Source organism: Leptosomus discolor, chromosome 3 (assembly GCF_034619465.1).
Source record: "Leptosomus discolor isolate bLepDis1 chromosome 3, bLepDis1.hap2, whole genome shotgun sequence".
NCBI classification, from domain to species: Eukaryota; Metazoa; Chordata; class Aves; order Leptosomiformes; family Leptosomidae; genus Leptosomus; species Leptosomus discolor.
The window spans coordinates 65,486,415-65,510,462 of NC_141393.1; the positions used below are offsets into that span (position 1 = coordinate 65,486,415).

General features: G+C 40.0%; 1 protein-coding gene across 1 annotated transcript; it reads left to right on the forward strand.

Moving 5' to 3' along the window:
* Positions 1-18,125: 18,125 nt before the first annotated feature.
* PTGS2 (prostaglandin-endoperoxide synthase 2) lies at positions 18,126-23,713 on the forward strand. Its single transcript, XM_009945944.2, has 10 exons — positions 18,126-18,177; positions 18,647-18,763; positions 18,875-19,018; positions 19,473-19,616; positions 20,000-20,181; positions 21,001-21,084; positions 21,270-21,516; positions 22,559-22,845; positions 23,002-23,149; positions 23,299-23,713. The coding sequence occupies exons 1-10, from the start codon at positions 18,126-18,128 to the stop codon at positions 23,703-23,705; spliced, it is 1,812 nt and encodes a 603-aa protein (XP_009944246.1). The 3' UTR covers positions 23,706-23,713.
* The last annotated feature ends 335 nt before the right edge of the window (positions 23,714-24,048 follow it).

The following is a 24,048-nucleotide window of genomic DNA, read 5'->3' on the forward strand; positions in this document are numbered from 1 at the left end:
AGATTATGCTGCCCAGCACACACACACATAGGCTTGCACTTCCTTCACAAATTAGAGAAGCACCTGTGCCATTTTCCCATCCATAGACTGAAGTGATTGGATGGAAGTGCAAGATGAAAGGATGAGAAGGAAGGCCAGGATATCAGTCTGCCATGATTAATTTTACCTTCTTTGAGTTCAACAGCCCCCTGGTGCAAACAGGATCCACAGAGCATGGTGACACTCTGAAACCATCAACACCACACAAAGCCTCTGCATCGATGCAAATGACTTGGTTTATTAGCTTGAAATTATCTAAATAAATTGCGATGACAAGTTTGAAAACTGGTTAATTTAAAGATTTTATCTAAATTTTATCTACAGGCAGACCTTTCAGAAATCACATACTATAGATTTCTTATCCAGAATGGAATTAGGTCTAGAGGTTCAGACACACCAAATTATTTTTTCACAATGGACTCCCAGAAAATCCTGTCAGTACACGGTTATGTGGCTGCATGTGCCACAGCTGTGTGCACACACACTCTCTGTATCTGTATAAGTACAGCTGTCTAGTTTGGTATGAGCCAGTAAAATGCACAAAAAGCAAGGCAAACCCAATCTGCAGCACAGTGTATAATATCAGAATCAAGAAAAACAAAAGAAACCAAAGGAGAAATACTTACCAGCTGAGGTTTTCTCTATAAAACTGGCCCTGCTCAGGTTTTAAAAATTGTTGTTAATGAAGCTGAACAATTAAGAATGACACTTTCCAACAGGATGCTCATCGCTTTCTGTCAGCCAGCTGCTCTTCTGTATAACAAAGGTGTCCCTGCATCATCTGACTCATCATTCTCTGAGCACTTGTTGATTCTGGATTTAATTTTCACCTAGCTAATGTTCACCAAACACTCCAATTCTTGGGTATTTCCCCAGGACACAGACCTATCCAGCTCTTCGCCACATGGAAAGATGGCTTGACTAGGTTATCAGCTTTAATTCTTTGCTCTTCTCTCAGATTATGTATCTGCTAACTTGTCTTGATGCCTCATAGCTTCAGAAATCTGTTTGCAACTTTACATCCAGCTTCAGATTCAGCTGACCTGAGTAATCAAGACTGCTGTAAACTTTGGCTCTTCACCTCTTTAGGTCCATCCTGTTTTTCCTGAGTATCGAAGCATGGAGCTCTCAGTAAATTTGGCTGTCAGTTGTTGGATGCACGCCGACCAGCCTTTTGCAGTGAGTTAAGGTGAGGGTGGGTTTTTTAGGGAGTTTCCTTGCAAGTTTCTCAGCACCAATCAGTCTAAAACAAAGATACACACATCTGCACAAGGCTAGCGAGGCCAAAAAGAAGTCTTTATAGCTAAACCAGCTACTTGATAGAAAAGCAAGTCTGTTTACTTTCAAGTATGCTACAAAATTGATACTAATAAGCTAAGGTACAAGAAGACAAAGCAAATAACATGTAACGGAAACACAAAACAGCTTCCATCACGGTGCTGGTGTTAACATGTGGTTCCCCACTGATGCTCTTCCTCACCAGGATGTCACCTTGATTGCACAGACCTGGTTACAGCAGGAATTCACTGAACAAACTCTGTGCAGTTCGATCTCTTCTTAGCAAGAACTATCCAGCATCCAAGCAACCCCAGAGACCACCAAGCCTCCATCTTGCTTGTAAGTTATGAGAAATACAAATGGATGAATTTTCACATTGAAGCTGCTTTTTGTGGGTTATGTGCACTTTACTCGCAGGTGTTTTTTCTGTGCAGCACAATACATCCAGATGTGGCAAACGGCTATTGTATATAAATGCAGCTGTCATCAGGAACAGCTTCAGTATCTCTTGGATTTTGCAATAAGCTGAAATAGATGCCAAGAGGCCTTGCAAGTGTGAGCCACAGGCTCACTGCGGTCATTTCAAATGGTGATCCAAGGGAGCAGGTAAACCCCAGCTCCTGAGGTGAGGTGCTCTGACCTGACCTCGTGTGCCACCTAGTGCTGCTGCTAGAAAACAAATACCCCATATTAGGCAGAAAGCTGTCATTAAACCACACCTACACCTGTCAAAGGTAGAGATACAACAGCCATATAACAGGCACAGTATTAACCTACATTTTAAATTTAGACTGTTTGAGCACTTCCCAAAAAAATTTCTCCAAACACAATTATGCTTGCAGATCCCTTCTCAGCATTCATTAAGAGGTACCTGAAAATTTATCTTAATTGGAAATATATAAAGAGGGCCAATCCAACAAGCATAAATCACACCTAATGTCCACAGTTTACAATCATAAACCTTCAATCCATCTTGTTAGAGAGATTATTTGCAATTTATAACACCAGAGACTCCCACTGACACTGCAATGCAGGTATGTTAAATTCTGTAAGAACTCAGAAGAGTGCCCCTGCCCAGAAGACAAGGCAAAACTCACAAACAAGTATTGTTCTTCTGCTGTTACATCTAGGAATTTGGCATAGGAGTCTGAACGATTCTTACCAGGTCGCACACAAAGCTAATGACAAAAATCTACTTTTAATCTCAAAGTCACCCTTCTTCTTCCAGTTCTGGAAGAACTGGTTCATTTATCCTGGGGGATAAATTCTTCAGGGACATCTTTGATAAAACTTAACACTGTAATGCAGTGCCTCACGTAAAAAGGCAAGCATGAAAATTTGTGATAAACTAGAAACAGAATAATTATTCACTTCCTAATATTATGCTTTTACATAAAACCCTATTTTTTCCCATGTTCTGATAGAATAAGTGAGATGCTTGGACCTTATTTTGTCCCTACCTTTCCCATTTTTAGGTTGTAATGAGACAGCACAAAAAGAACCAGTACTTCACAGAAGCTTTTTGATAGACATTTAAAGGCTTGGATAAGTAAAAGGGATAATAAATTTGGTACTGAAAAATTAGTGCATAAAACATTTTTTTCTGACAAATTGAAAGCCTAATATAGCCCAAGTCACCCAAACAATAGGTCTGAAAAACTGCTGCTGCCTTCGAAAAATGAAGCGTGGAGGATATAATATTAGAATAACAATGGATCAAAGCTCAATGTATGAACTTATAGAAGGGGAAGGTGACTTTGTTTTAAAGCAAAACTGATTTAATTTACTTGTATTCAAACTCTCATACTCACAGGATCACAAGCACTAGGATATGTTTGTCCAAGTACTCTGATCAGCATTCATGCACCAAGAATGTGTTTCAAGGTTGTGTGGTCAGGTTTCTTTCAATAACACAAAGGACAAGAGATGATGGCTATCAAGCCTTAATCGTAGCTCCTCTGTTCATCTGAGGTTGACAAGGGTGTGCTGGTGTTTGACTGTATCTACTGTACCTTTGGAAGCCAATGGTAATTAGTCTCTATCCTGTCAAATATATGTATGATTTGCTCAGACACTTTCCTCTCAATCTAGTTGCCCTGAAAAACTATACACAGATGTGTTGGCCTCTTTATGACTTGTTAGTCTAGTTGTTCACATTTTTAAACTCAAGCACATATTTATACAAAAGTATGTGGAAATAAGCCTAGCTATACCCAATACAGTGTATGTACAAATCATACCAGTATAGTGGATCCCCAACTATCCACACTTGATCCTTTATCAAATGCCATCATCGTCTAAAAGAGCAAATATGCCAAAGGAAAACCTTCATATTTTCACTTGCATCTAAAATGAGTATGAAAAATGTAAAAGGCTATCTCAGTTTATATTACACGGCATTAGTTCATTCAGGGATACTTGAGTGGACTGTGACAGCCTGCATGTTGTTTGACCCTACTCAATTTAGCCCTCTCTAACTGTTTTCCCTGGCAAGCAGATCAGTAATCTCTTTGGGATCTATCAGCTGCATGGATAAACTGTGTGTCCTCTTCCAACAATGTTAATTTGGTTTTTAATATTTCTTTTTGTTACTTTTTTTTAAAATTACTTTCAATTTCGTATGTTTAGATATATTGTATTATGCCTCATGCATATTTATCTAGTAGCATTCATAAAACATAGAAGCTGGAAACCTGTCAAGGAGAATGTTGATGTCAGAACCAGAGAGTGGAAATACAAGACGGCACCTATGTACATTGCTATTCGTGACTTGCACACTCCCACGAACTTCAGCAAAAAAGGGACCTGAATCATATATACATACACATCCAGCTGAGAGCAACTTGCTGGGAATTTCCAATTGGCAAAAATTTTCAAAACCAACATTTTTCATTTTTGAAAAGGAAGTGGGAAGACAACAAGAGAACCTACAAACAGATGCTCATTTTCAGTCTTGCTAAGTTTTCACCCTTATTCTCTGGGCTGTCAGACAGACAAAAGAACAACAGCAAGACAAAAATTATCATCTAGCCATGCCCATTATTTGTTAAATCCAGTCTCTGAACTGAAGACACTGTCCCAGGTACACAGGAATAACCTGGTGTTGCAGAGCTTGCAGCTCACCATAATCCCCAAGCTTATCGTGAGGTAGAGTTTTTGACAACCTCTGTGAGCTGAACAGTTCTTGTAACTAGAGAAGGCAAACAATCCTCTCTCACACAACTCCCATAACATATCACATCATATGGACAAAAGGAGGTGGTGTGAATGAAAAGAACAAGAAAGGTGGCTATCACTACCACAAAATTTGTATGGATTATTTTAGGATTAATTCCCTGTACAATTTGTACGTCAATTCAAATCTGTAATCTAATTTGCCTAGTAGTACTTTATTCAGTAACTAAACAAAACATTTTTTTCTGTTAGAGTTGCTTACCTTATTGTTAATTATATCTTTTACTTTTTAAGTTAGCAAAATAAAGTTTGTTTGCGCTTTTTTTTCCCCAGAGGTTTTTATGTGTATCTTCCCCCTTAGCTGCAATACCCAGCAGGTGTACTTACTCTCAAAATAGACATTTTCAGGTTTTTTCTCGCTGGAAAAAGATGACGCTACGAGCTAGAAGGTTGGGAGAAAAGGAGATTTCAGTTATCTATTCCTTTTTGTACAGAAGTCAACAAAATGATGACTCATGTTCTCAAATTAGCAGGAACAGGGAGTTACTTTTGAAGTGATACTCAATTCAGCAAATAAATCATGTCTTGGCCAATGAAATCCATGAAAAGAATCAGGTACATATTAACATCAAATATGCTGAGAGCTTCTTGTTCCATAACTTTTGTGAGCACAGGAGGAGAGGAATCTTTCAAATCCTCCATACAGTGCAAGAGATAATGAAACGTTTTATGTGGGTCCTTACACAAATCCATAAAAGTCAGTTTGGAGGCTCTTCAGCCACAGGTCATCTTGTATCGGAAAAATCATGCAGCACTACTATACCATGATAGTTTTCCTGCTCTAGATGTGCTCTTGGACATGAAATAACAGCAAGTTTTCTTCCAAATCTGCCTGTTCAGTGTCTGTTTTTCATGTTTTTGTAACTGCCTGTTGTCTTCCAGCATAGAATCAAACAACTGAAAAATCATAAGCCATACCCATAAAAAACCTCTCTAGGGTGCCACACTTCTAATCTATGACAGATTCACGGAATGAGCAGAGGGGTGAGTCTGTATACCAGGCTGGACTGAAACACTTTCAGGTCTTGTCAAAACAAAGCACTTCGTGTATACTGAGAAAAAAGCATTGTGCTGTATTTTAAACAAAAATTATGCAAATGTGTGACACACTGTTTGCCACACGCTTCAAATGTACCCTTTCAGTCCTGGATATGAATACAGGTATGGCAGGGATCACTATATTTAAAGACATATTCTGTAGCTTTCCTAGCAGTGTTCCTGTACATAAACCCCTGACCTTGGGTACAACCAGGATTAGAGCTCAGGGCTGAGCACTCCATCCCAAAATCAGTACTGATGCTGCTATTGACCTCTCATACTGGTAACTTTAAAAGATGGTTAAAAATAGCTGTATGAAATGTGAAATTCAAAGAGAGAGAAAAAGATTCACCTTAAGACAAGGACACAATTATGCCAGGTGGAAAAGCCTATTTTTAATCCACAGGAGGCTAACAATTTATTAATATTTTGGTTAAGCATCTAAGCAAAAAGGAACAGTTTAGGAAGAGGAAAATGAAAATTATCCTCCTAATTAAGTTGGAATCAGAACACCCTGGGAAGGGGAGGTTTTGAAATTTTCACCTGCATGAAATCCAAATACACTTAGGGCATAAAATGAAACATGTTACCCCAATCAACACTACTTTTGATGACTGCAAGCCTAAAGTCACAGTTTTTGCATAGGAACTGGTTCCAAGTTACAGTTAGGTAAGCGTTATCCAGCTGATGGGCTGGTAGCAGTGTAAGAAACTTTTGGGATTTGAAGATAGAGTTCTGCATACAGGCTTGTTTCACTCCTGTTCACCACAAACTTTTTAACTGTCCAAATGTTGATGTTGTGCCTAAGTTCTTTAGTTCACATTAATCTTACACTGCCCTGTGCTGAGGAGGACTTCCAGGTCATTGGCAAAAACTAAAATATTCCATCCCCAGGACAAGACTTGTAAAGTAACCGAAGTATTGCAATGTAAATCTGCGTGGAGCTGCAGAGACTTGTTTGGGAGCGGATAGCAAGTCAACTAATACCATAACACTGTATGCACAGTGAAGTGCCGCAAATAGAAAAAGGATGTTACCTGGATTACCTAGTAATTCCTGCCGTGCAAAGTGCTTTGCATTTGTTGGGTTTTTTCCTTCCCCGTTCAGTATTGCTCATAGTGTGATAATAATATATGACTTCTCACAATACTGCCTTTATGTCATTTACATTCACTAGTGTGTGAGCAGGGGAAAAGGAGCCTTGGGCAAAGGGGCTAATCATTCTTACCAGCCAAGTGAAACAACAAAGTGTTCTACACATAAATATTTCTCCTCTTTCCTACCCTCTGGGAAGTCCATAAACATTTCAAAATCCCCAAGAGCTAAGTTACAACACCTAAGAACTACTTTGCTTGAAACACTCCATATTTAATTGATACGGGCAGGAGCGCCAGCTGTTTCAAATTAGTTCACCAAGAGGAAGTTCACAAGGTCTTGCTTGCCACATCCACACTTCCACTAACAGCTACCCCAAGATGCCCACGGGCCTGACCCAAAATCATCCAAGTTCACCAAGTCCAGGAGAGAGGGTGGAGGAGCCTTTTGGAAGTTTTGTTTGTGGTTAACGCAAGCCATGGGGGAGCCATTTGCATAGGAGCTATGGCCCTTCTTTACAAAAATCGAGTCAAGAGGAAAGACACATACTGCAGAGTGTCGTTTGTTTGGTTTTTTTTTTCCAGCAAGAGCTGAAACTCTTAAGGAACTGCAGGCAAAGAAGAAAAGCTCACTGTGAGCCACGAATGGTAATCCCCATCGGCTCTGCCACCATCTGCTGACCTAGAAATCACCAAAGGCCTATCATGAGATTGTGATATTCTTTGCAATGGTCTGGAACCAGTCACTTCAAAGGAACTGCTGGTGGCTCAAGGAAGCAACGACTCCTTGGGGCATCAGCACAAAATTAGCTCCCAGACAGAACTCTATAAAGGTGAAACATACCCTGCTATTTCCAACCAAACCTGGCCTCAAGCCAAAGCTGACTGCTTGCTGGCCCAAGGTCTCTGGCAACTCTCTCCAAAACAATGCCAGGAAAACTGCCATGTGAAATGAAAATCCAAAATAACATGCGTTGCCAGAACATGTTGCAAAGCCCTCATTTACTTAATGAAATACCTATAAGGAGCACACAGCAAGGCACAGAGTGGCACCAGCACAGAATTTCCACATCTGGTGGAAACAACTGAACAAGATAAGCTGAAATGTTTTCATTTGGGTTTGTATGATTTATCTTCTCTTCATTGCGGGTGAGAGAGTACCTCTGAATAAACAGAAAAATAGTGGAAGAGAGTAATGTCAATATTAAACCAAATTTACAATTGCCATACAAAGAAACACCATCAAAATTCATGATATGGGATGAATCGTGTGGGGTAAAATATGTTCACAAGATCATATGCATTACTCTTACAAACAGTAATGAGATGCTCAGCTAGACATAAGTTAGTCCTTTAGCCTGTATGCTGATAATGCAGTATCTGGAACAAATAAACACATGCCCTTTTCTGAGGAAATATCCTTTCAGAAGGTATTCCCTCATTTTGTTTTTTGTAAATGGGTGCTCCTACAGCAAAAGGTGCTCTGCAGCAATACAGTTCACCAGGTCCTATTCCCTAACATACACAAACAAACGATAAGTGGATGACATTCCACTCGCAGCACATGGGCTGAAACTTGTAACACAGCTCAAACACCAAAAGGAAACGTCAGATGTTTTCCCTGGCAGATACTAAACTAGCTGGGTTGTGGGTCTGATCTCTTAGAGCCACTGCAGTGTTTGTATCTCCTTCATTATTTTCTATTTTTATATTTTTTATCATTATACATTTTCTCTAATTGAAAATTCTAGGGAAAAGAAATTAAAAACAGCAAGACTTTATTTCCTGATGAGTATCGCAATGGCATTATTTCCCTCAGAGGCTTGCTTTTAAGCCCAGCAAGCCAGGCAGTTTTTATGCCATTACATAATTGGCTGTCTCAAAAAGCATAAAAGCATTTGAACAATTTCTAAATTATTTGCCTTTGCTTAGAGTCATACGTCTTGGCAAGACATAACATGATGTGATGTCTCCTTTACAATCATCTAATTTCACTTTGAAAAAAGCAGGAGTTTCTCCAGATTTTCTCTCCTGAGCTGTACATTTTCTTGGCAGAATCTTCCTGGATTAAAATTCTTGTTCCAACCTGAGTAGTTTAACTCACAATATTTCTTAAAATGCCTTCAATTCCCACTGGTAACTATGAATAACTACAGCATGTTACATACTTGCTTGAGTTTCTAAAGGCCTTTTAAGGAAAAGGATCACAGGGAACAGATCTTATCTGGTCTCCGAGTCCTTTTCCCTCACCAGTAACCAGCTCATTTAAAACCATATCATCCCTTTAATTTCTTCATTTCTTCCTATTTTTTTTTTAAATTATAAGAGTATGTTGGAAGTGAGGCAAAATGACAAGCCATTACAAGAATATTGGTAAACACTCCTGATTTAATTCTGGAAATGCAAATGACTGGAAAGGAGACTTGGGAGTTTGAGTGACCTGCACTAGGCACAACCAGCTCCAGGAATCTCCCCACACTGGTGCAAGCTATTACTATAATTTGTGCAGGCATGCTCCACTGTCCATCCCAAAGCGATGCCATGGGATGTGTGTCATGGAACATTTTTGTTTGTCTGACATCAGATGACTCCTCCAGCCTCCCAGCTGTGAAGAGCTAGAGACAAGTTTTAATGAACTCAGCGTCTTAATATCAACATTTTAATCCACATCTAGTCCTCAATGAAGAATATACCTTGATGGTATCTTCTTCTGTGGGTACTGAGTGAAGGCTTACCACAAGAAGTTGCAGAGTGGAGCTACTCCCTTCTCAAAGCACTGAATGTTGTTACTTAACAAGCAGTGCTTGATCTTACTACAACTCCCAATGGAGTTACTTTAAAACTAATTTGCTGATCACAGTAAGTACAGCAGCGTCACAGCAACTAACACAGCAACCATTCCAATACTTGCAAAGTGGCATTTGGAAACTGGAGGACAAGTTGAGGATAGTTCATGCTTCCACAGACTCACACTGAAAAAAATCTCTACTGAATGCTATCATAAGTGCTGTGGGTGTACCCACCTCGTGAGATTCTGCTGTTGATCACCAAAGTCCCATCATGGACTGACAATGTAAAAGCCCTAACAAAAAGTATTACTGCACTGTACACATAAGCTTTCACAATTATTATTCACATGTGAGCCTCACATACAGAAAAAAACCTTGCAAAACCCCGTGGAGCAGAGGTTACTAGATGGAACAGCAGTTTTTGCACTGCTGTAAATTGATCTGGTAAATGCTCTTGTAGAAAAAAAACTCCTCTTCTTTGCAGAAATAATGTTTACTTTCTGTAAACTGAATAAGAAAAGGGATTAATGAATAAAACTAAATAAACTTCAGTACCCAAAGAGGTGTTTTATGTAAAAAAGCATTATGCTGAAACAATTTTCTTCTCAGTAAAACCTACCACAGTTTCCCTTATCCAGTTTAATGTAGGCATGCTGGAAAGCAATGGAAAACTGCAAAGTATGGTATTTGCTACATAATAACAGACAAGCTTTCAGCTGCAGAACAAAAGAGCATGAGACTGGATGAAAGAATTCACTAAAAGTTAAGCAGGAAGTAGTTAAAAAAAATTCCAGCATCTGCAAAGAGAAACGTAATTATTTGCAAATCTTCTATGGATGGATTTTCTGTGGAGGTTTTCCACAGAAAGATAGCCTTTTGATTTGCAATGCTTGCTATAAATGGCATAACAGAAGCAATTACCCTAATATGAGTTACAGCCGTTTTGTAAGATGACAAAAAGCAGATAAAATGTCAGCTGATGTTTCTTTATGTAAGGGAGTTACAAAATTTGATGACGTATTTTTCAGAGCTAACTGTAATCAAATGTCTACATAGGAAATACAAAGCATAATGAGGCTGCATGGAGAAAAAAAAACAGGGGATATGCTAAAAAAAACCCCAGAGAACCAAATCACAATAGCAGAGAAGTTCACGGTTTAAGTTTGGTTGCCAATTAAAAATCCTCCATTTTTCTTCATTCAAATAACAATGAAAAATATTTTCCATTCAAATAGGTACAGTTCAAATAGGAAGAAAATCACATAGATGAGTGCATTCAAACAAGGTCTCTGAAAAATTATTTGAAATAAATAAAACAAATCTATAGATCGGATCCGGAGCATGGCTGCCAAGAACTAATAGCTTATGTTTACGGCCTTTTCATTTAAATTCACCATAAAAAGGAATTCAAAGTCTTGCCACCTAAAAAAAAACTGGGACAGAGAGTAGCTAGGATGAAATTTTCAGAGTCAACCTCCACCTCAATCTTGAACTATAATATGGGATAAAAATGTTGTTTCATATTGCATTCGATTACACTCCTTGGAAAAAGTTTGTCCTAGAGTGCTTCAAGCTGAGTTTAAGTCATTTAGGGCTTGTTTTTCAGGAACTAGTCAGGCAGGACTGAATTTGTGGCTACCAAATTTGTAAATGAGGAATAGAATAATATCGTCTAATACATTTCACCTGAAAAACAAAGGATGGTTCTGGAAGCCATTCTGCTGAGGCTTCATTCATTAACTTTCACTTACAAATAACATGAATTCGATGTCTAGTCACCTCCCAAAGAAAAGAGCTCAACCTTGCTTTGGATAAGGCGGAGATTCAAATTTAACTGTTATTAATGAGCAATTGTTGTGTTATTTTTCTCTCTAGTTTTGTGACAAATTGATGTTTACCACGTACTGAGAAGTGTGCAGATCGCCTATAGCCACATTATAATATACAAGTAACTGGCAAAGAAAACAGGCCTACCTGGGAGAAACCTGGCCATGATGCAGAATGATAAAGTGTACAGGTGTCTCATTTCACTAGTTAAATTTGACATAAAGTCACTCTTCACTTTAGTTTCACTCCAGCCTTTGACTCTTAACTGAATCTGTCAAGAATGTCAGAGGATTAAAACAAGACTCAGAGACATTAATTAAAAAAAAAAAGCATGGAAAGGTTACTTGAATGAAGTTTACTCCAAGCAGATGATAATGATAGAAACAACAATCTTCCGTACCGGAAAACATCCCCCAAAATTCTTGTTGGCTCACAAATAAAACAGAAGCAGTGGATTTTTGTGTCTTCTTCAGAAGCTGGAGTGCAAAGATAAGCTTCTTTGAAAAGGAAAAAAAAAAAAAAATGCAGTCCAAACTTGCTCAGTTCTTGCCTAAATCAGCTGTAGCTTTTCATGCCATCTGCCTATTTTCTGTACACTTTTTTTTTTGATGATTCCAGGAGGAAATAAAAAACCAGCGCAAACTGATTTGGATAATAAGGTATACTCCCATTTTCCTAAGTAATGATCAATGCCCATAGTTACCCCATTTAACTGACCTCCCACCTCAACCTCATGCTCCTTGTCTCCCTGAAATTAGGTCTGTGTGGGCAGTTAGAGCCCATGCACAAGCATTTCTTGCCAATCACCATCCAGGGTATTTTTGTTGAGTGCAAGGCAGTCCAGTTCCCAGATCTCACATACTCTATATTCATACGTATTTTTGACTGGAACAAATTTCTTTTGTGTTCCAGACAACAGCACCAAAATTGCAGTAGTCTAGAAACTCCACAAATAAGGCACCTTTTTTTCCTGGAAAAATAGACCAACCTCCCTTGTTTTAAATCCAGGTAAGAGAGTATTTTTGTTTTCTGGCAGAACCTAGGGGTACCAATGACACTGGGACCCAAATGACCGGAGAGCTCCATGGGGACACAGAACAAAGAGACAGAGAGCTGTCAGTCCAGTTGCCTGGACAGACAGACCAAGGGGTGATTACATGGAAGTTTAAAGCAACTACATAATCAAACACTTCTGTTAACACATTTCTGATTAGCAGAAGGCAGCAAAAGAAGCTTAAAGACATCGACTTCCTCCTAAAGTCCTTAGACTTTCAAGAACATTTTCAGAACATCCAGAATTGTTATCATATCTTTGTACCCATCAGCTTTGGAGTGTGTTTTTGCTTCTAATGCAACGTATTAAAACCTTCTGTGATAGCAAACTTCAGATTGAGCACATTTTGCAATAAAGGAGCAGAAAAATACAGACTGAAGAAATAAAACTGGTCACTTGCCAGGAAACCACTGCACTATTAAACATGATGATGAGATTCCCACAATCACAAAGCAAGGGAGAACATTGGAAACATTAAAAAGGCTCAAGGATAAATTCACTTCTAGTTTAAGTGCAAGCAACTCCACTGAGTTCAATAACGTTTATTCCTTTGAATTAGCTGGTATGAAGAGTCTGCTTTACCAATGTTCTTTTCATGTAACGCACGGATCCTATACAATCTACTGGCCGGATGACTTTTCCATTTCAATAGAAACCTGTAAATGCAAACAATGGATAGGGAAAAAGTGTGTTTTCTTTCATTCTGTTTTACAGAGTACCTATAAATATTTCACTCCTGTTTCCACGCATTTGACACAAACACCAGGTTTCCTTTGGAGCAACTGTGATACATACATAGACCGCGTGCTATACCTCTGAGCTCGTGGTGACATAAACCTGACAAAGCTCTGGTGTGGATCTTTGTAACTACGAATAGAAACATGCCTTTATTTAATACTGTGCATCATCTACTCACTGTGTTAGAAAAATACTGGGTGCTCCCTGAAGTGAGCAGCTCACTTTATCAGGACCTCACCAGGGACCACAAGCAGCCTTTGCAGGCTCATGCTGTCTCCGCAGAGTATTCACACCAGCACAGCTCTGTCAGAGCCTTTCCATTAGTTATCCTTATCTTGGAAGTGGCCAGACACCCCACTATGCAGGTGAAACTGGGCAGAAGTCAAAACCATCCTGGCATCCAGACAGCTACTCGTGCTCTACTTTGTCTCAAATCCAAAGCTTACTGTGCAATCAACCCATCAGTGAGCAGAACTAGTAAGAAGATGCAGCTTTTTTCCTGGAAAAGCAATCTTCCCAGGGATACTTTATCTCCAAGATATGCAATAAAATCCTTTCTCTCACTGTGGACAAAATTTTAACAGGTTTGCAACTGAAATGTAGATTGTTTTGTTATTTTCACCAAATATGACGCAAAATAAGAATAAACTCACATGCCTTCTAAGAACCTTAAGTTCTTAGACCATATAGAAAGAAAGGACAGCTAGAAAACAACAGACAAGCAAAAATGCATTAAAAACTCTTAATATTTGATTTTTAAACCAATTTGGGGAAGTATTTTATGATTCTAAAGTGGCAATACTATAAACATCTTGTATTTACTTCTATATTTTTTTCCCCAGAAAATGAGAAATCCTAATTCAGTTTAGCACATTTCTCTGATGTACACAGCATTCAGCTCATCCAGTGAAAGCCCCTGGGAGTCATTCCCATGCATCTGATGACAGTCATTTTAAAAATTATTTTTTAACAGCGCAATATAATCTGGTAGTTCAAGTATTTGCTCAACTCCGGTTTTGATAGCTACAATTTCAAATTTTGGAGGAATAAAAATAATTCCAAATGATCCATTTATGGTTTTATACTCACGTTACTTAAAATTGCTCAGGTTTTTTCCTGTCTTTATTTAACAATTTCTAATGACAGCTTAACCTTACAAAGTTCGGTTACAAAACAAGCTTTATGTGGCTTGGATTGTAAATTATCAAATTAATAGAGCTTACTCCCACATAGGGTATCATCAAAACAGTAAGAAGAGCAAAAATGAGCTGCATATCGTCATTTATCATGTCATAAAATAAGAAACAAACACCCAGCAAAAGAGGGCAGTAACACTCACCGAATCCTTCTGTGATCAGACAATCTCTGCTTCCTTAGAAGTTGTCAAAAACAGATCATGTGGGGTTCTACCTACTCTTGGGCCAAAAAAAATCTGTATTAGTTTATATTCCACTATGACTTAATTTCCATGTGCAGTTGTTAAGAAACACCCCAAAATGGCAAGGCTGAATTTCACTTCAGGAGTGCAAATACTCCCTATGAGAACTGAGGAATTTTGTAATTTTTCCTACTGAACCATAGTTACAGATAAAATCAATAAAAATAATCAGGGGGGGAAATGCATTTGCTGAAAAGATTTTGTTGCTTTGAAAACTGTGCTTAAAGGCTGTATGTACCTCGCAAGGAAGACACGTGATGGGCATTGCAAAGCCTCAATCTCCCTTCTACAGAAATGCCATCTCAGAAAAATCATTATTATCAGAACAATAGCATTTGCCTTGGATTTTCAGGAGTCAGTGCAAAAATGGAGTAGCATCTGTGCCGGGGGACTATGCTTTCCCTGATGCCGCTCCATTTCCACTTCTTTTAGTGGCACCACTAAAGCATGTCAATCCTTACGGATTGACGGATCTTCTGCCAAGAAGAACTGTCCTGAAAGTTCACCTTAGGGAAGCAGTGACCTGACCTCAGCAAAGAGGTGTGAACTCAATATATATTCTATATGTAACGTCTCATATGCAATTAAACCTAAATTAGAAGCAGGAAGAGCTTTCAGAGAATCACCTCCTCCAAAATATTAGCCAATGTAAAAATGTTGAGGAAGCTACTCTGTTCTACAGGCTGCTTTCATCTGGACCAAAGGGTACTTAAAATAAGTATTGCAGAAGGAAAAATACTGATTTTTTGCAAAGACAGTTTATATGCTAAAAAAAATGTAAAAGGAAAAAAAGAGCACTTATTAGTTGATGCATAAAATCTCCACCTGGTGGTGAATCCTGACACAACAAACTATTTTATTTTTAAGAAAAATTCCTGTTTCATCATACAACGAGTTCTTTATTATAGACAATCCCAAAACAACAAGCAGGGAAGCGAAGCCTTCAGAAAAACAGCCCTACCATATCTCCCTTATTTTCCATCATCTTGGAAAGCTAAAGAATCCTCTTAGTTATAATGCAGCTATCAGACACACAAGAGACCTTCCCCAGCCAAAAACAGACTTACAGAGAGCTCACCTTGCACCATATGTAGGGTGGGACAGAAGGTGAAGTGTGCTGACTGTATTTTCATCTGCAAAAAGTGCCACTTCCCAAGAAGAAGCATTCTCTGCCAAGGCTGAATTTCTGCCCTATTCCTTGGCTTACACATTGGTTATTTATAATAACTGAAAACTTTATCAGGTACCTACATCCCCAGGATCCTCAAAATCATAGCATAGCTAGCTTTGTATTATCATTTTAGAGTAATTTTCTAGCTGCACAAAATTAGTTTGGTTTTTCCCTTAACGTTGCTGGTTCTATACCCTAGAAACATTTTCTGGCTTTACATTTTCCTATGCACCTTATTAAAACATAACATCTCACTTGCCTAGCATTTTCTGTAAAGTCTTACTATCTAATAGTAATATCTTATAGCATCAATAAAAGCTTTGTAAGACAGAATAAAATCAGTGTAAAATGAACATATAAAATCTATGAAGCCAGACACTTGATCTACGGCATTGTGCATACCATGCATCTCTTCTTATACCCTCTTCTGCTGGACATTACCAGTGTTCCATAATTAGTCAATGTGGCTCATGACATCTCATAATGCAGGAATAAAACATCCCCCTTTCACACTTGATGAGACTGAGCAACAGTTACAAGACTTGCATGTAGCCACAACCTGCAGTGACCTACGTTTCACGCAGGAACAGGCTCCTGACAGCTGTCTTCTGCTTCAAGCACATGACCAAGGCCAGTAGGTTTTTTACACGTATGCATGTAAATACATAAATACATAATATACGGCTTTTCCTACAACAGAAGAATCATGTGATTACAGACGTTCATGCACCATTCCCTAAACCATCTAGGATGACCAACTGCTGATGTATATAAGTTATTCACTAACCACAATACAATTCTTCAGGGCCAAAAATAAGATTTTGTTTAAACTGAATCAAATCCACTTTCTGTTAACTCAGCTATTTACAATTTAAACACAATCAGCATCAAACCTCAAAAGATATCTTTATTGAAACAGCAATGGATTTTTTTGGTGTTTAAAGCTGACATCAAGGGCGAAAGTGCAAGCGACAGGAAGACTGCAGCAAGCCCCCAGCACCACGCTGTAGAGAATTACACAACTGCATTACATCCTACTTCTTTCATAATACATTTTCCATGCACAATGAAGATTAAAAATAGTAGTAGAGTGTACTGAGTAAAAAAAAAAAACAATCTATGACAAAAAGGTAAAGCATCCTCAAATGGCAAAATCTGTGCAGCATTTGAAGGAAATGAGCAAAGATTTATTTACAAAGCAACTATACAGAGCAGTGTGTGTGGGGGGGTATTTTAAAGCAAAACTTTGAGCAAAAGTCACTGGTCATTTCAGAAATGGGATTTGGTCTCATCAGAAATACAAATATGTAGAAACAAAATTCAATACCCAGTGTTTCTCCCCTCTGTGAGTGTTTATTTGCAACATAAGCGCTCTGCAGTAAGCCCACTTTCACGAGTAGGGTTAAAAATGTCCTCCAACCACTTGTTTAATGAACATACTAAAATTACCTCATTAACAATCTAAACCCCACGTTCCCAAGAGTGCTCAATGCCGTGTCAGAGGGGGAACCCAAACGTCAGTAGGATCCTAATGGTATAGTGCCGAGTGCCCGTTTAATTTCTTCTGCCAGGTAACAGTTTTAATTGCACGTTTTCAGTCAGAAAAGTACCTTTTCTCCCGACGGCGCGGGGCGACGCCGGCAGCAGAGCCCCACGGCGGGCAGGTGCGGTAACGAGCTGCATTTTTTAAACACCACTTGGAAAACGGGCAGTTTGAGGCGGTCAGAAACCTGGGGCGGCTGGGGGGGAAATTTCGGCACGTTTTTGGAGGCCATGCACCCGTGTCGTTCAGCGCAACGCCAGCCGCCGCGAAGCGCCGTGAGGCAGGGGGCGCCCGGAGAAGCTCCCCGCCGCCCTGCCCCGAGGAGACGCCGGCGGCGCCAAGGGGGATAGAACGAGCCTGGCCGCTGAGGAGCCTCCTCCGCGAAAGCCCCTCCTCCTTTTTCTCGAGGCCGCCAAGGACTGAAAAGGGACGGGGGGCCCGAGCAGCCCACCCCCACCCCACCCCAAGCGGGTGCTCCCCTCAGTGCCCGCCCTTGGGGGGCTCCCGGCCGGAAGAGCCGCGGCCCGCCGCGGCGGAGGCTTGGCTGAGGTACGACTGCAGCGCCGCCGCCACCGCCGCCGCATACCCGCCGCCACCTCAGCGTCCCCTGCCGCAGCGTGACGGCACCCGGGGGCGGGCGCAGGGCCCCGGCCCGCTGCAGGTGGGAGCGGGCAGCAGCGGGGCGAGCCGGGCTGGCGCACAGCAGCGCGAAATCCCCAATTTCGTGATAGTTTCCGGCGGGCGGGCAGAGAGGGGGGTGACTCACTCGCGGCTCCGGGAATATATAGGCGGGCGCGTACCTGGGAGCGGCACTGGGTTCTCGGCGCCGAGCACCAGCAGAGCCTGAGCCGCAGCGAGAGACCCGCACAGCCCCGCCGGGACATGATCCTGCCCTGCGCCCTGGTGGCCGCTCTCTTGGCTGCCAGCCACGCAGGTGAGTCCCTTCTCCTCCCGCGGCAGGAGCGGGTCTGGCCGTGGGTGACTTGTGATTCATACCATCAATCGGGACTGTCTGTCTCTTCAGACGTGGAATGGATTTTTTTTTTTTTTTTAATGTTCTATATTCTCTTGTGATTTCTCGATTCTATATTCTCTTGTGATTCTCGAATGCTTGATGTATGGTAGAAACTATGTCAGGCCTCCATTGGCCTGAGATAATCTAACCCTTCTGAGGAGTTGCTTTGCTGTCAGGAAACACAGACAAATTCCTATACTTTTGTTAGTAACTATTACCTGTAGCAGCCCAAAGGCTAGTGTGAATGGATGCTCGCTCTCAGTTGGCTTCCTGATAAGCATTAAACTTCAGGGCGCTGTCCACCTAAGTCTGAAAAGTTAGCCTAGTGAGACGAGAATACCGGTGTAGCTATGTAAGATGCTAATCGGAGCATTTGGTTTCATTCTAGCCAACCCTTGCTGCTCAAACCCCTGTCAGAACAGAGGAGTATGCATGACAACAGGATTTGATCAGTATGAATGTGACTGTACAAGGACAGGATTTTATGGGGAAAACTGTACGATACGTAAGTATCTTAAATCTCTTTCCATGGAAAGGAAAACTGAGAATACAGTTCCAAGTCTGCAGATTATTCTCAATAGCTAATTTACAATAATCTTTCCATCTATGCTAACAGCGGAATTCTTCACGTGGCTGAGGCTAACATTGAAACCTTCGCCGAATACTGTCCACTACATCCTCACCCACTTCAAAGGAGCCTGGAATATCATTAACAACATTCCCTTCTTACGAGATAATATTATGAGATATGTATTAATGTGTAAGTATGAGTTCTCTCTTCTAGTCCTCTTAACTGGCAGAAGTTACTCATAGAGCTCCAGAATATTGAACTTGATTGTCTGTATATAAAGTTAGCAAGCTAAAATGCACTAAGGTAAAAGTGCTCTAACCAAAACTTAAGATTTGTGCATGATGCAGACTTGTATGAAACATGCTTTGAAGTGGAAATGCATTTTGTTCTAGCCTCTAATAGAATCCAGGATTCTGCTAGCATAAACTGTGCACTAAATTGCTCATGTTAATGGTTGGATCCAGCTGACACTCCAGGACCCAGTCCAGTTATTCAGTAACTATCACTACCTGATAGGTGTAGAATTTTTCAATGCAACTGCTGCCAAAATATATGGAAAAGATCTGGTATTGTGATTTACTTTCTGAGACTAAAATGTACAGTTTAAAAAGAAATTGAATAACTTTTTTTTTTTCTTTTTCAGCAAGATCACACTTGATTGACAGCCCACCAACTTACAATAGTGATTACAGTTACAAAAGCTGGGAAGCTTATTCCAATCTTTCCTATTACACAAGAAGCCTTCCACCAGTGGGACTTGACTGTCCAACACCAATGGGTGTTAAAGGTAGGGAATAAACCAGATGTGTAATGTTCACTTCTAGGAATTCCTACTTGTCCTCTTAGAAAATACCATGAGACCTGCCTGTCTATAACCATTTTTCAGTGTAGTTGACTTTAAGAACAGCCGTGTCTTGGATACGCTGTGTAAAGACCTAAAGGATAACTATTCTGGTTTTCATTATTGAGTTAAGTGCTAAAACCAGGGAGTTTAGAAGTTTCTAATAAGATCAGGAAAGTGAGCATAGAAAAGAGATAATTCCCCTTATTTATATGCTGCTATTGTTTAATAATACATTGAAAGTCTTAAGCCTTTTTGTTGTTAGGAACAAAATTAAGTATTGCATAATAAAGTTGTCTTGAATATATCACTCTTTCTTTCTCTTGCAGGTAAGAAGGAGCTCCCAGATTCAAAGCTGATTGTGGAGAAGTTTTTGCTAAGGAAAAAATTTATTCCTGACCCACAAGGCACAAATGTGATGTTCACATTCTTTGCCCAGCACTTCACTCATCAGTTCTTTAAGACAGACCAAAAGAAAGGACCTGGCTTCACCAAAGCTCTCGGCCATGGGGTACGATCATAGCTCTGTAACTTGGTTCTTACAGCACTTAGTTCTTAGGTGCTACTAAGCAGCAAGAATGGTATCCTCCAGGTTGTCAGGGTACGCAAACACCGGTGCACATACTGTACAACACTTTGCCACAAACTGAAGGGCTTACCTCTTTTTTAACTTCTGAAATTTTGCCTAAGGAGGACTCAATAGCATCTCTTCCTGAGTTAGAACCACTTGTGCAAAGCACATGATTCTGTTTAAAATAGCTGCACAGTGTTCTCTGACTTTTTTTTTATCGTTCCCAAGAATCTCTTCACCTGAAGCATGTTAGATCAGTGAGCATCTGGAACTTCTCTGGACTCTTTTTCTGTCAGTTGCAAGCACTGTAAAGTATCTTGTGTGCTGCTAATTGAAGAGGCATAGTTTAAAAAGAACTTCAAAAGCAGATTTAGGGTCTTTATCAACAAGACAGGCAGCCTTTGGACAAAGGAGTTCTTCAATATAAGTGTAAGGTGTCTATCTGAAACAAAGCTATAAAATAAGTGCCTATACAAAGAGCTGTCTGCATAATAGAAAGCTGCTGACACTTTAAACAGTCCTTTTAAATCACCAGTCAATTTGACAACTTGCTGTTATGCAGAGATGGCTCCAGTTGCCAGGGAATAATTTGGCTCCATCTTAAATATCAGTGCATGATATTTATAAGGTAACAGTAATATAATTAAAAGGTAAACATCTAAGGGACAAACTCCTATGGGCCTCCATAGAAGTGGGAAGTATCCTAAAATAGCAAAAAATGCAGGCTGGCGTGATGTTCCAAATGCTTTTATTTTATAGGTTGACTTGAACCATATTTATGGAGAGACTCTGGAGAGACAACTTAAACTGAGACTTCTAAAGGATGGAAAGCTAAAATACCAGGTATATCTTACCCCAAATTCCTGCCTTCTTATTGGATGACATACACTTCCTGAAACCAGTGCTCTTTGCATGGTGTAGTTGATCTAAAGTGTAAGCTTAAAGTCGGTACTAACAGAGTCAACACAGCTTAACTCATAAGCATCATTGCTTATGACTCTGTTTTTTTTCTTTCTCCTTCCCGGCAGATGATTGACGGAGAAATGTATCCACCAACGGTGAAGGACACTCAGGCAGAGATGATCTACCCTCCTCATGTACCTGAACACTTGCAGTTTTCTGTCGGGCAGGAGGTGTTTGGTTTGGTCCCAGGCTTGATGATGTATGCTACAATATGGCTGAGGGAACACAACCGGGTCTGTGACATCCTGAAACAGGAGCATCCAGAGTGGGATGATGAGCAGCTATTCCAAACTACTAGACTGATACTGATAGGTGAGTGTCATTTCTACTACATGCAACTCTAACCTTCTCTCAAGCATGACACTTCTACCGATTATCTACTGCAGTTGCAGTAGGTGTAGTAAGAGGAAAAGCTATTACTTAAATTAATGTGTGAGGGCATACATTTGAGCCTTCATGACCTGTCATTGGGATTGTATTGAGATACAGCTTTCTCCCAGCTGTGTTAAAGACAGAACTGAAGAAAATTGAGCTAAGTGATACTTGATTCCCTTATCTAAGGGAAACAGAACTGAAAGGAGCAAAGAAGCAGGAAGCTAAGGTTCACTTCTCAAAGCATGTGAAGCTAGATGACCTCAGAGTCTCAAATCTTGTGGGGATTTTTGTGTCTTGTTTGTTTTATCCCCAGGGTTGGGTCAGTTCAGGCATGCTTTAAACACAATCTTTCTTTTAAGTCTAAAGTTCAGGAAGCTATGTAAAATGTAATTCTACATACTACTTCTAACTGTTCAGTGGTATTTTGTCTTAAGTAAATGGTGATGTACGCTAAGGTTAAAGACTTTGCCCAAACTGACTGAAACAGGAAACAAAGACAATTGCATTAAGCAGCTCAGAAGCTGGGAGTTGCTTTCAGATGCCAACATTCTTCATTATCCCCTACCTCTATCCCTCTATCCTAGAGAGTATTGTATAACTGAACACAATATAGACCCTGATGTGTGCTGTTCTGTGGAACGTACAAGGAAGCATATCTTGGGCGGGGGTGGGGTGGTGGTGTGTTGGGCTAGAAAAAACACTTCTTTACCATAGCCAGAAACTCTTGGGATCTTATGTACTGTTCTACCCCTCAGTAACAGAAAATATGTGAATTACTTTATAGAAGAGATTACAGAATGTTGAAGTGTTTGTTATCCTGATCACAGTAGGGGGTTTTTTTTGGTGTTTTTTTTTGTTTGTTTTTGGGTTTTTTTTTTAGAACAGTTCAGAAATAGTGTTTTCCATCAGAACAGGGTAACAACACAAAGTTTCTCAGGGAACCAGTATCAATGTTGTCTTCTGTTTCATTGACCAACAGGAGAGACAATAAAGATTGTTATTGAGGACTATGTGCAACACTTGAGTGGCTACCACTTCAAACTCAAGTTTGATCCTGAGCTGCTGTTCAACCAGCGCTTTCAATACCAGAACCGAATAGCAGCAGAATTCAATACTCTCTACCACTGGCACCCACTTCTGCCTGACACTTTCCAGATACATGACCAGGAGTACACATTCCAGCAGTTCCTCTACAACAACTCTATAATGCTGGAACATGGCCTTTCCCATATGGTGAAATCTTTCTCCAAGCAAAGTGCTGGCAGGGTAGGTACTTTCTTAAGTTGCTAGTGAACCAACAGAGACACAAACTGGCAGTGGGACAAGGGGATAGAATAAAGCTATCCAAAACTAATTGTATACTATAAACTTCCTCGTTAATCTTGTCAGGAGATCTTACTACTTTTCATCTTTATTAAATAGGTTGCTGGTGGGAAAAATGTTCCTGCTGCAGTGCAGAAAGTAGCAAAGGCTTCAATTGACCAAAGCAGACAAATGAGATACCAGTCCTTGAACGAGTACAGGAAACGCTTCATGTTGAAACCATTCAAATCATTTGAAGAACTTACAGGTAACAGTTTTCATCCTTTCTAACAAGGACCCCTTGCTTAAAATGGCTAATGGAGTCCTCCAGTTTTATTACTGGACTTGAAATGGATAGTCTTGCAATGAAAATAGGGATTTTTCCACTTACGATTTTTTACTCATCAATAATTACAGGAGAAAAAGAAATGGCAGCTGAACTGGAAGAGCTTTATGGAGACATTGATGCTATGGAGCTGTACCCAGGCCTTCTCGTAGAAAAGCCACGACCAGGTGCCATCTTTGGTGAAACAATGGTGGAGATCGGAGCACCATTCTCTCTGAAAGGACTGATGGGAAATGCTATCTGCTCACCTGAGTACTGGAAGCCTAGCACTTTCGGTGGAAAAGTGGGCTTTGAAATAATCAATACTGCCTCCTTACAGAAGCTTATCTGCAACAATGTGAAAGGCTGTCCTTTCACTGCTTTCCACATCTTAAATCCTGAACCCACAGAGGCAACTATTAATGTTAGTACCTCAAAAACAGCAATGGAAGATATCAACCCCACACTACTACTGAAAGAGCGATCTGCTGAGTTGTAAAAATCCATCTATTTATTTATTTAACTATATAATTTATTCTATTTATGCCTTAAAGTGTTTAAAAACCAAAGAAACAAACAAACAAAAAAACAACCCTTGAGCATCTTCATTGTGGGGGTTGCTCTGGATTCCTTACTTAGGTAAGGCTTCCATTTACAAAAGGGATTTTCTGTGTTTGAGCTCTACAGTGGTGAATCCCTTGTTTAAAGTCTTCTGTAACAGAACTGCGTATTCCAAAGTGGACAAAGGTTCCAACTTTTTTAAATGTTCTCTTAATACTTGACAAAGGGTGGTGGTGGGTTTTTTCTTTTCACTTGATAGGTCACATAACACTACAAAAGCA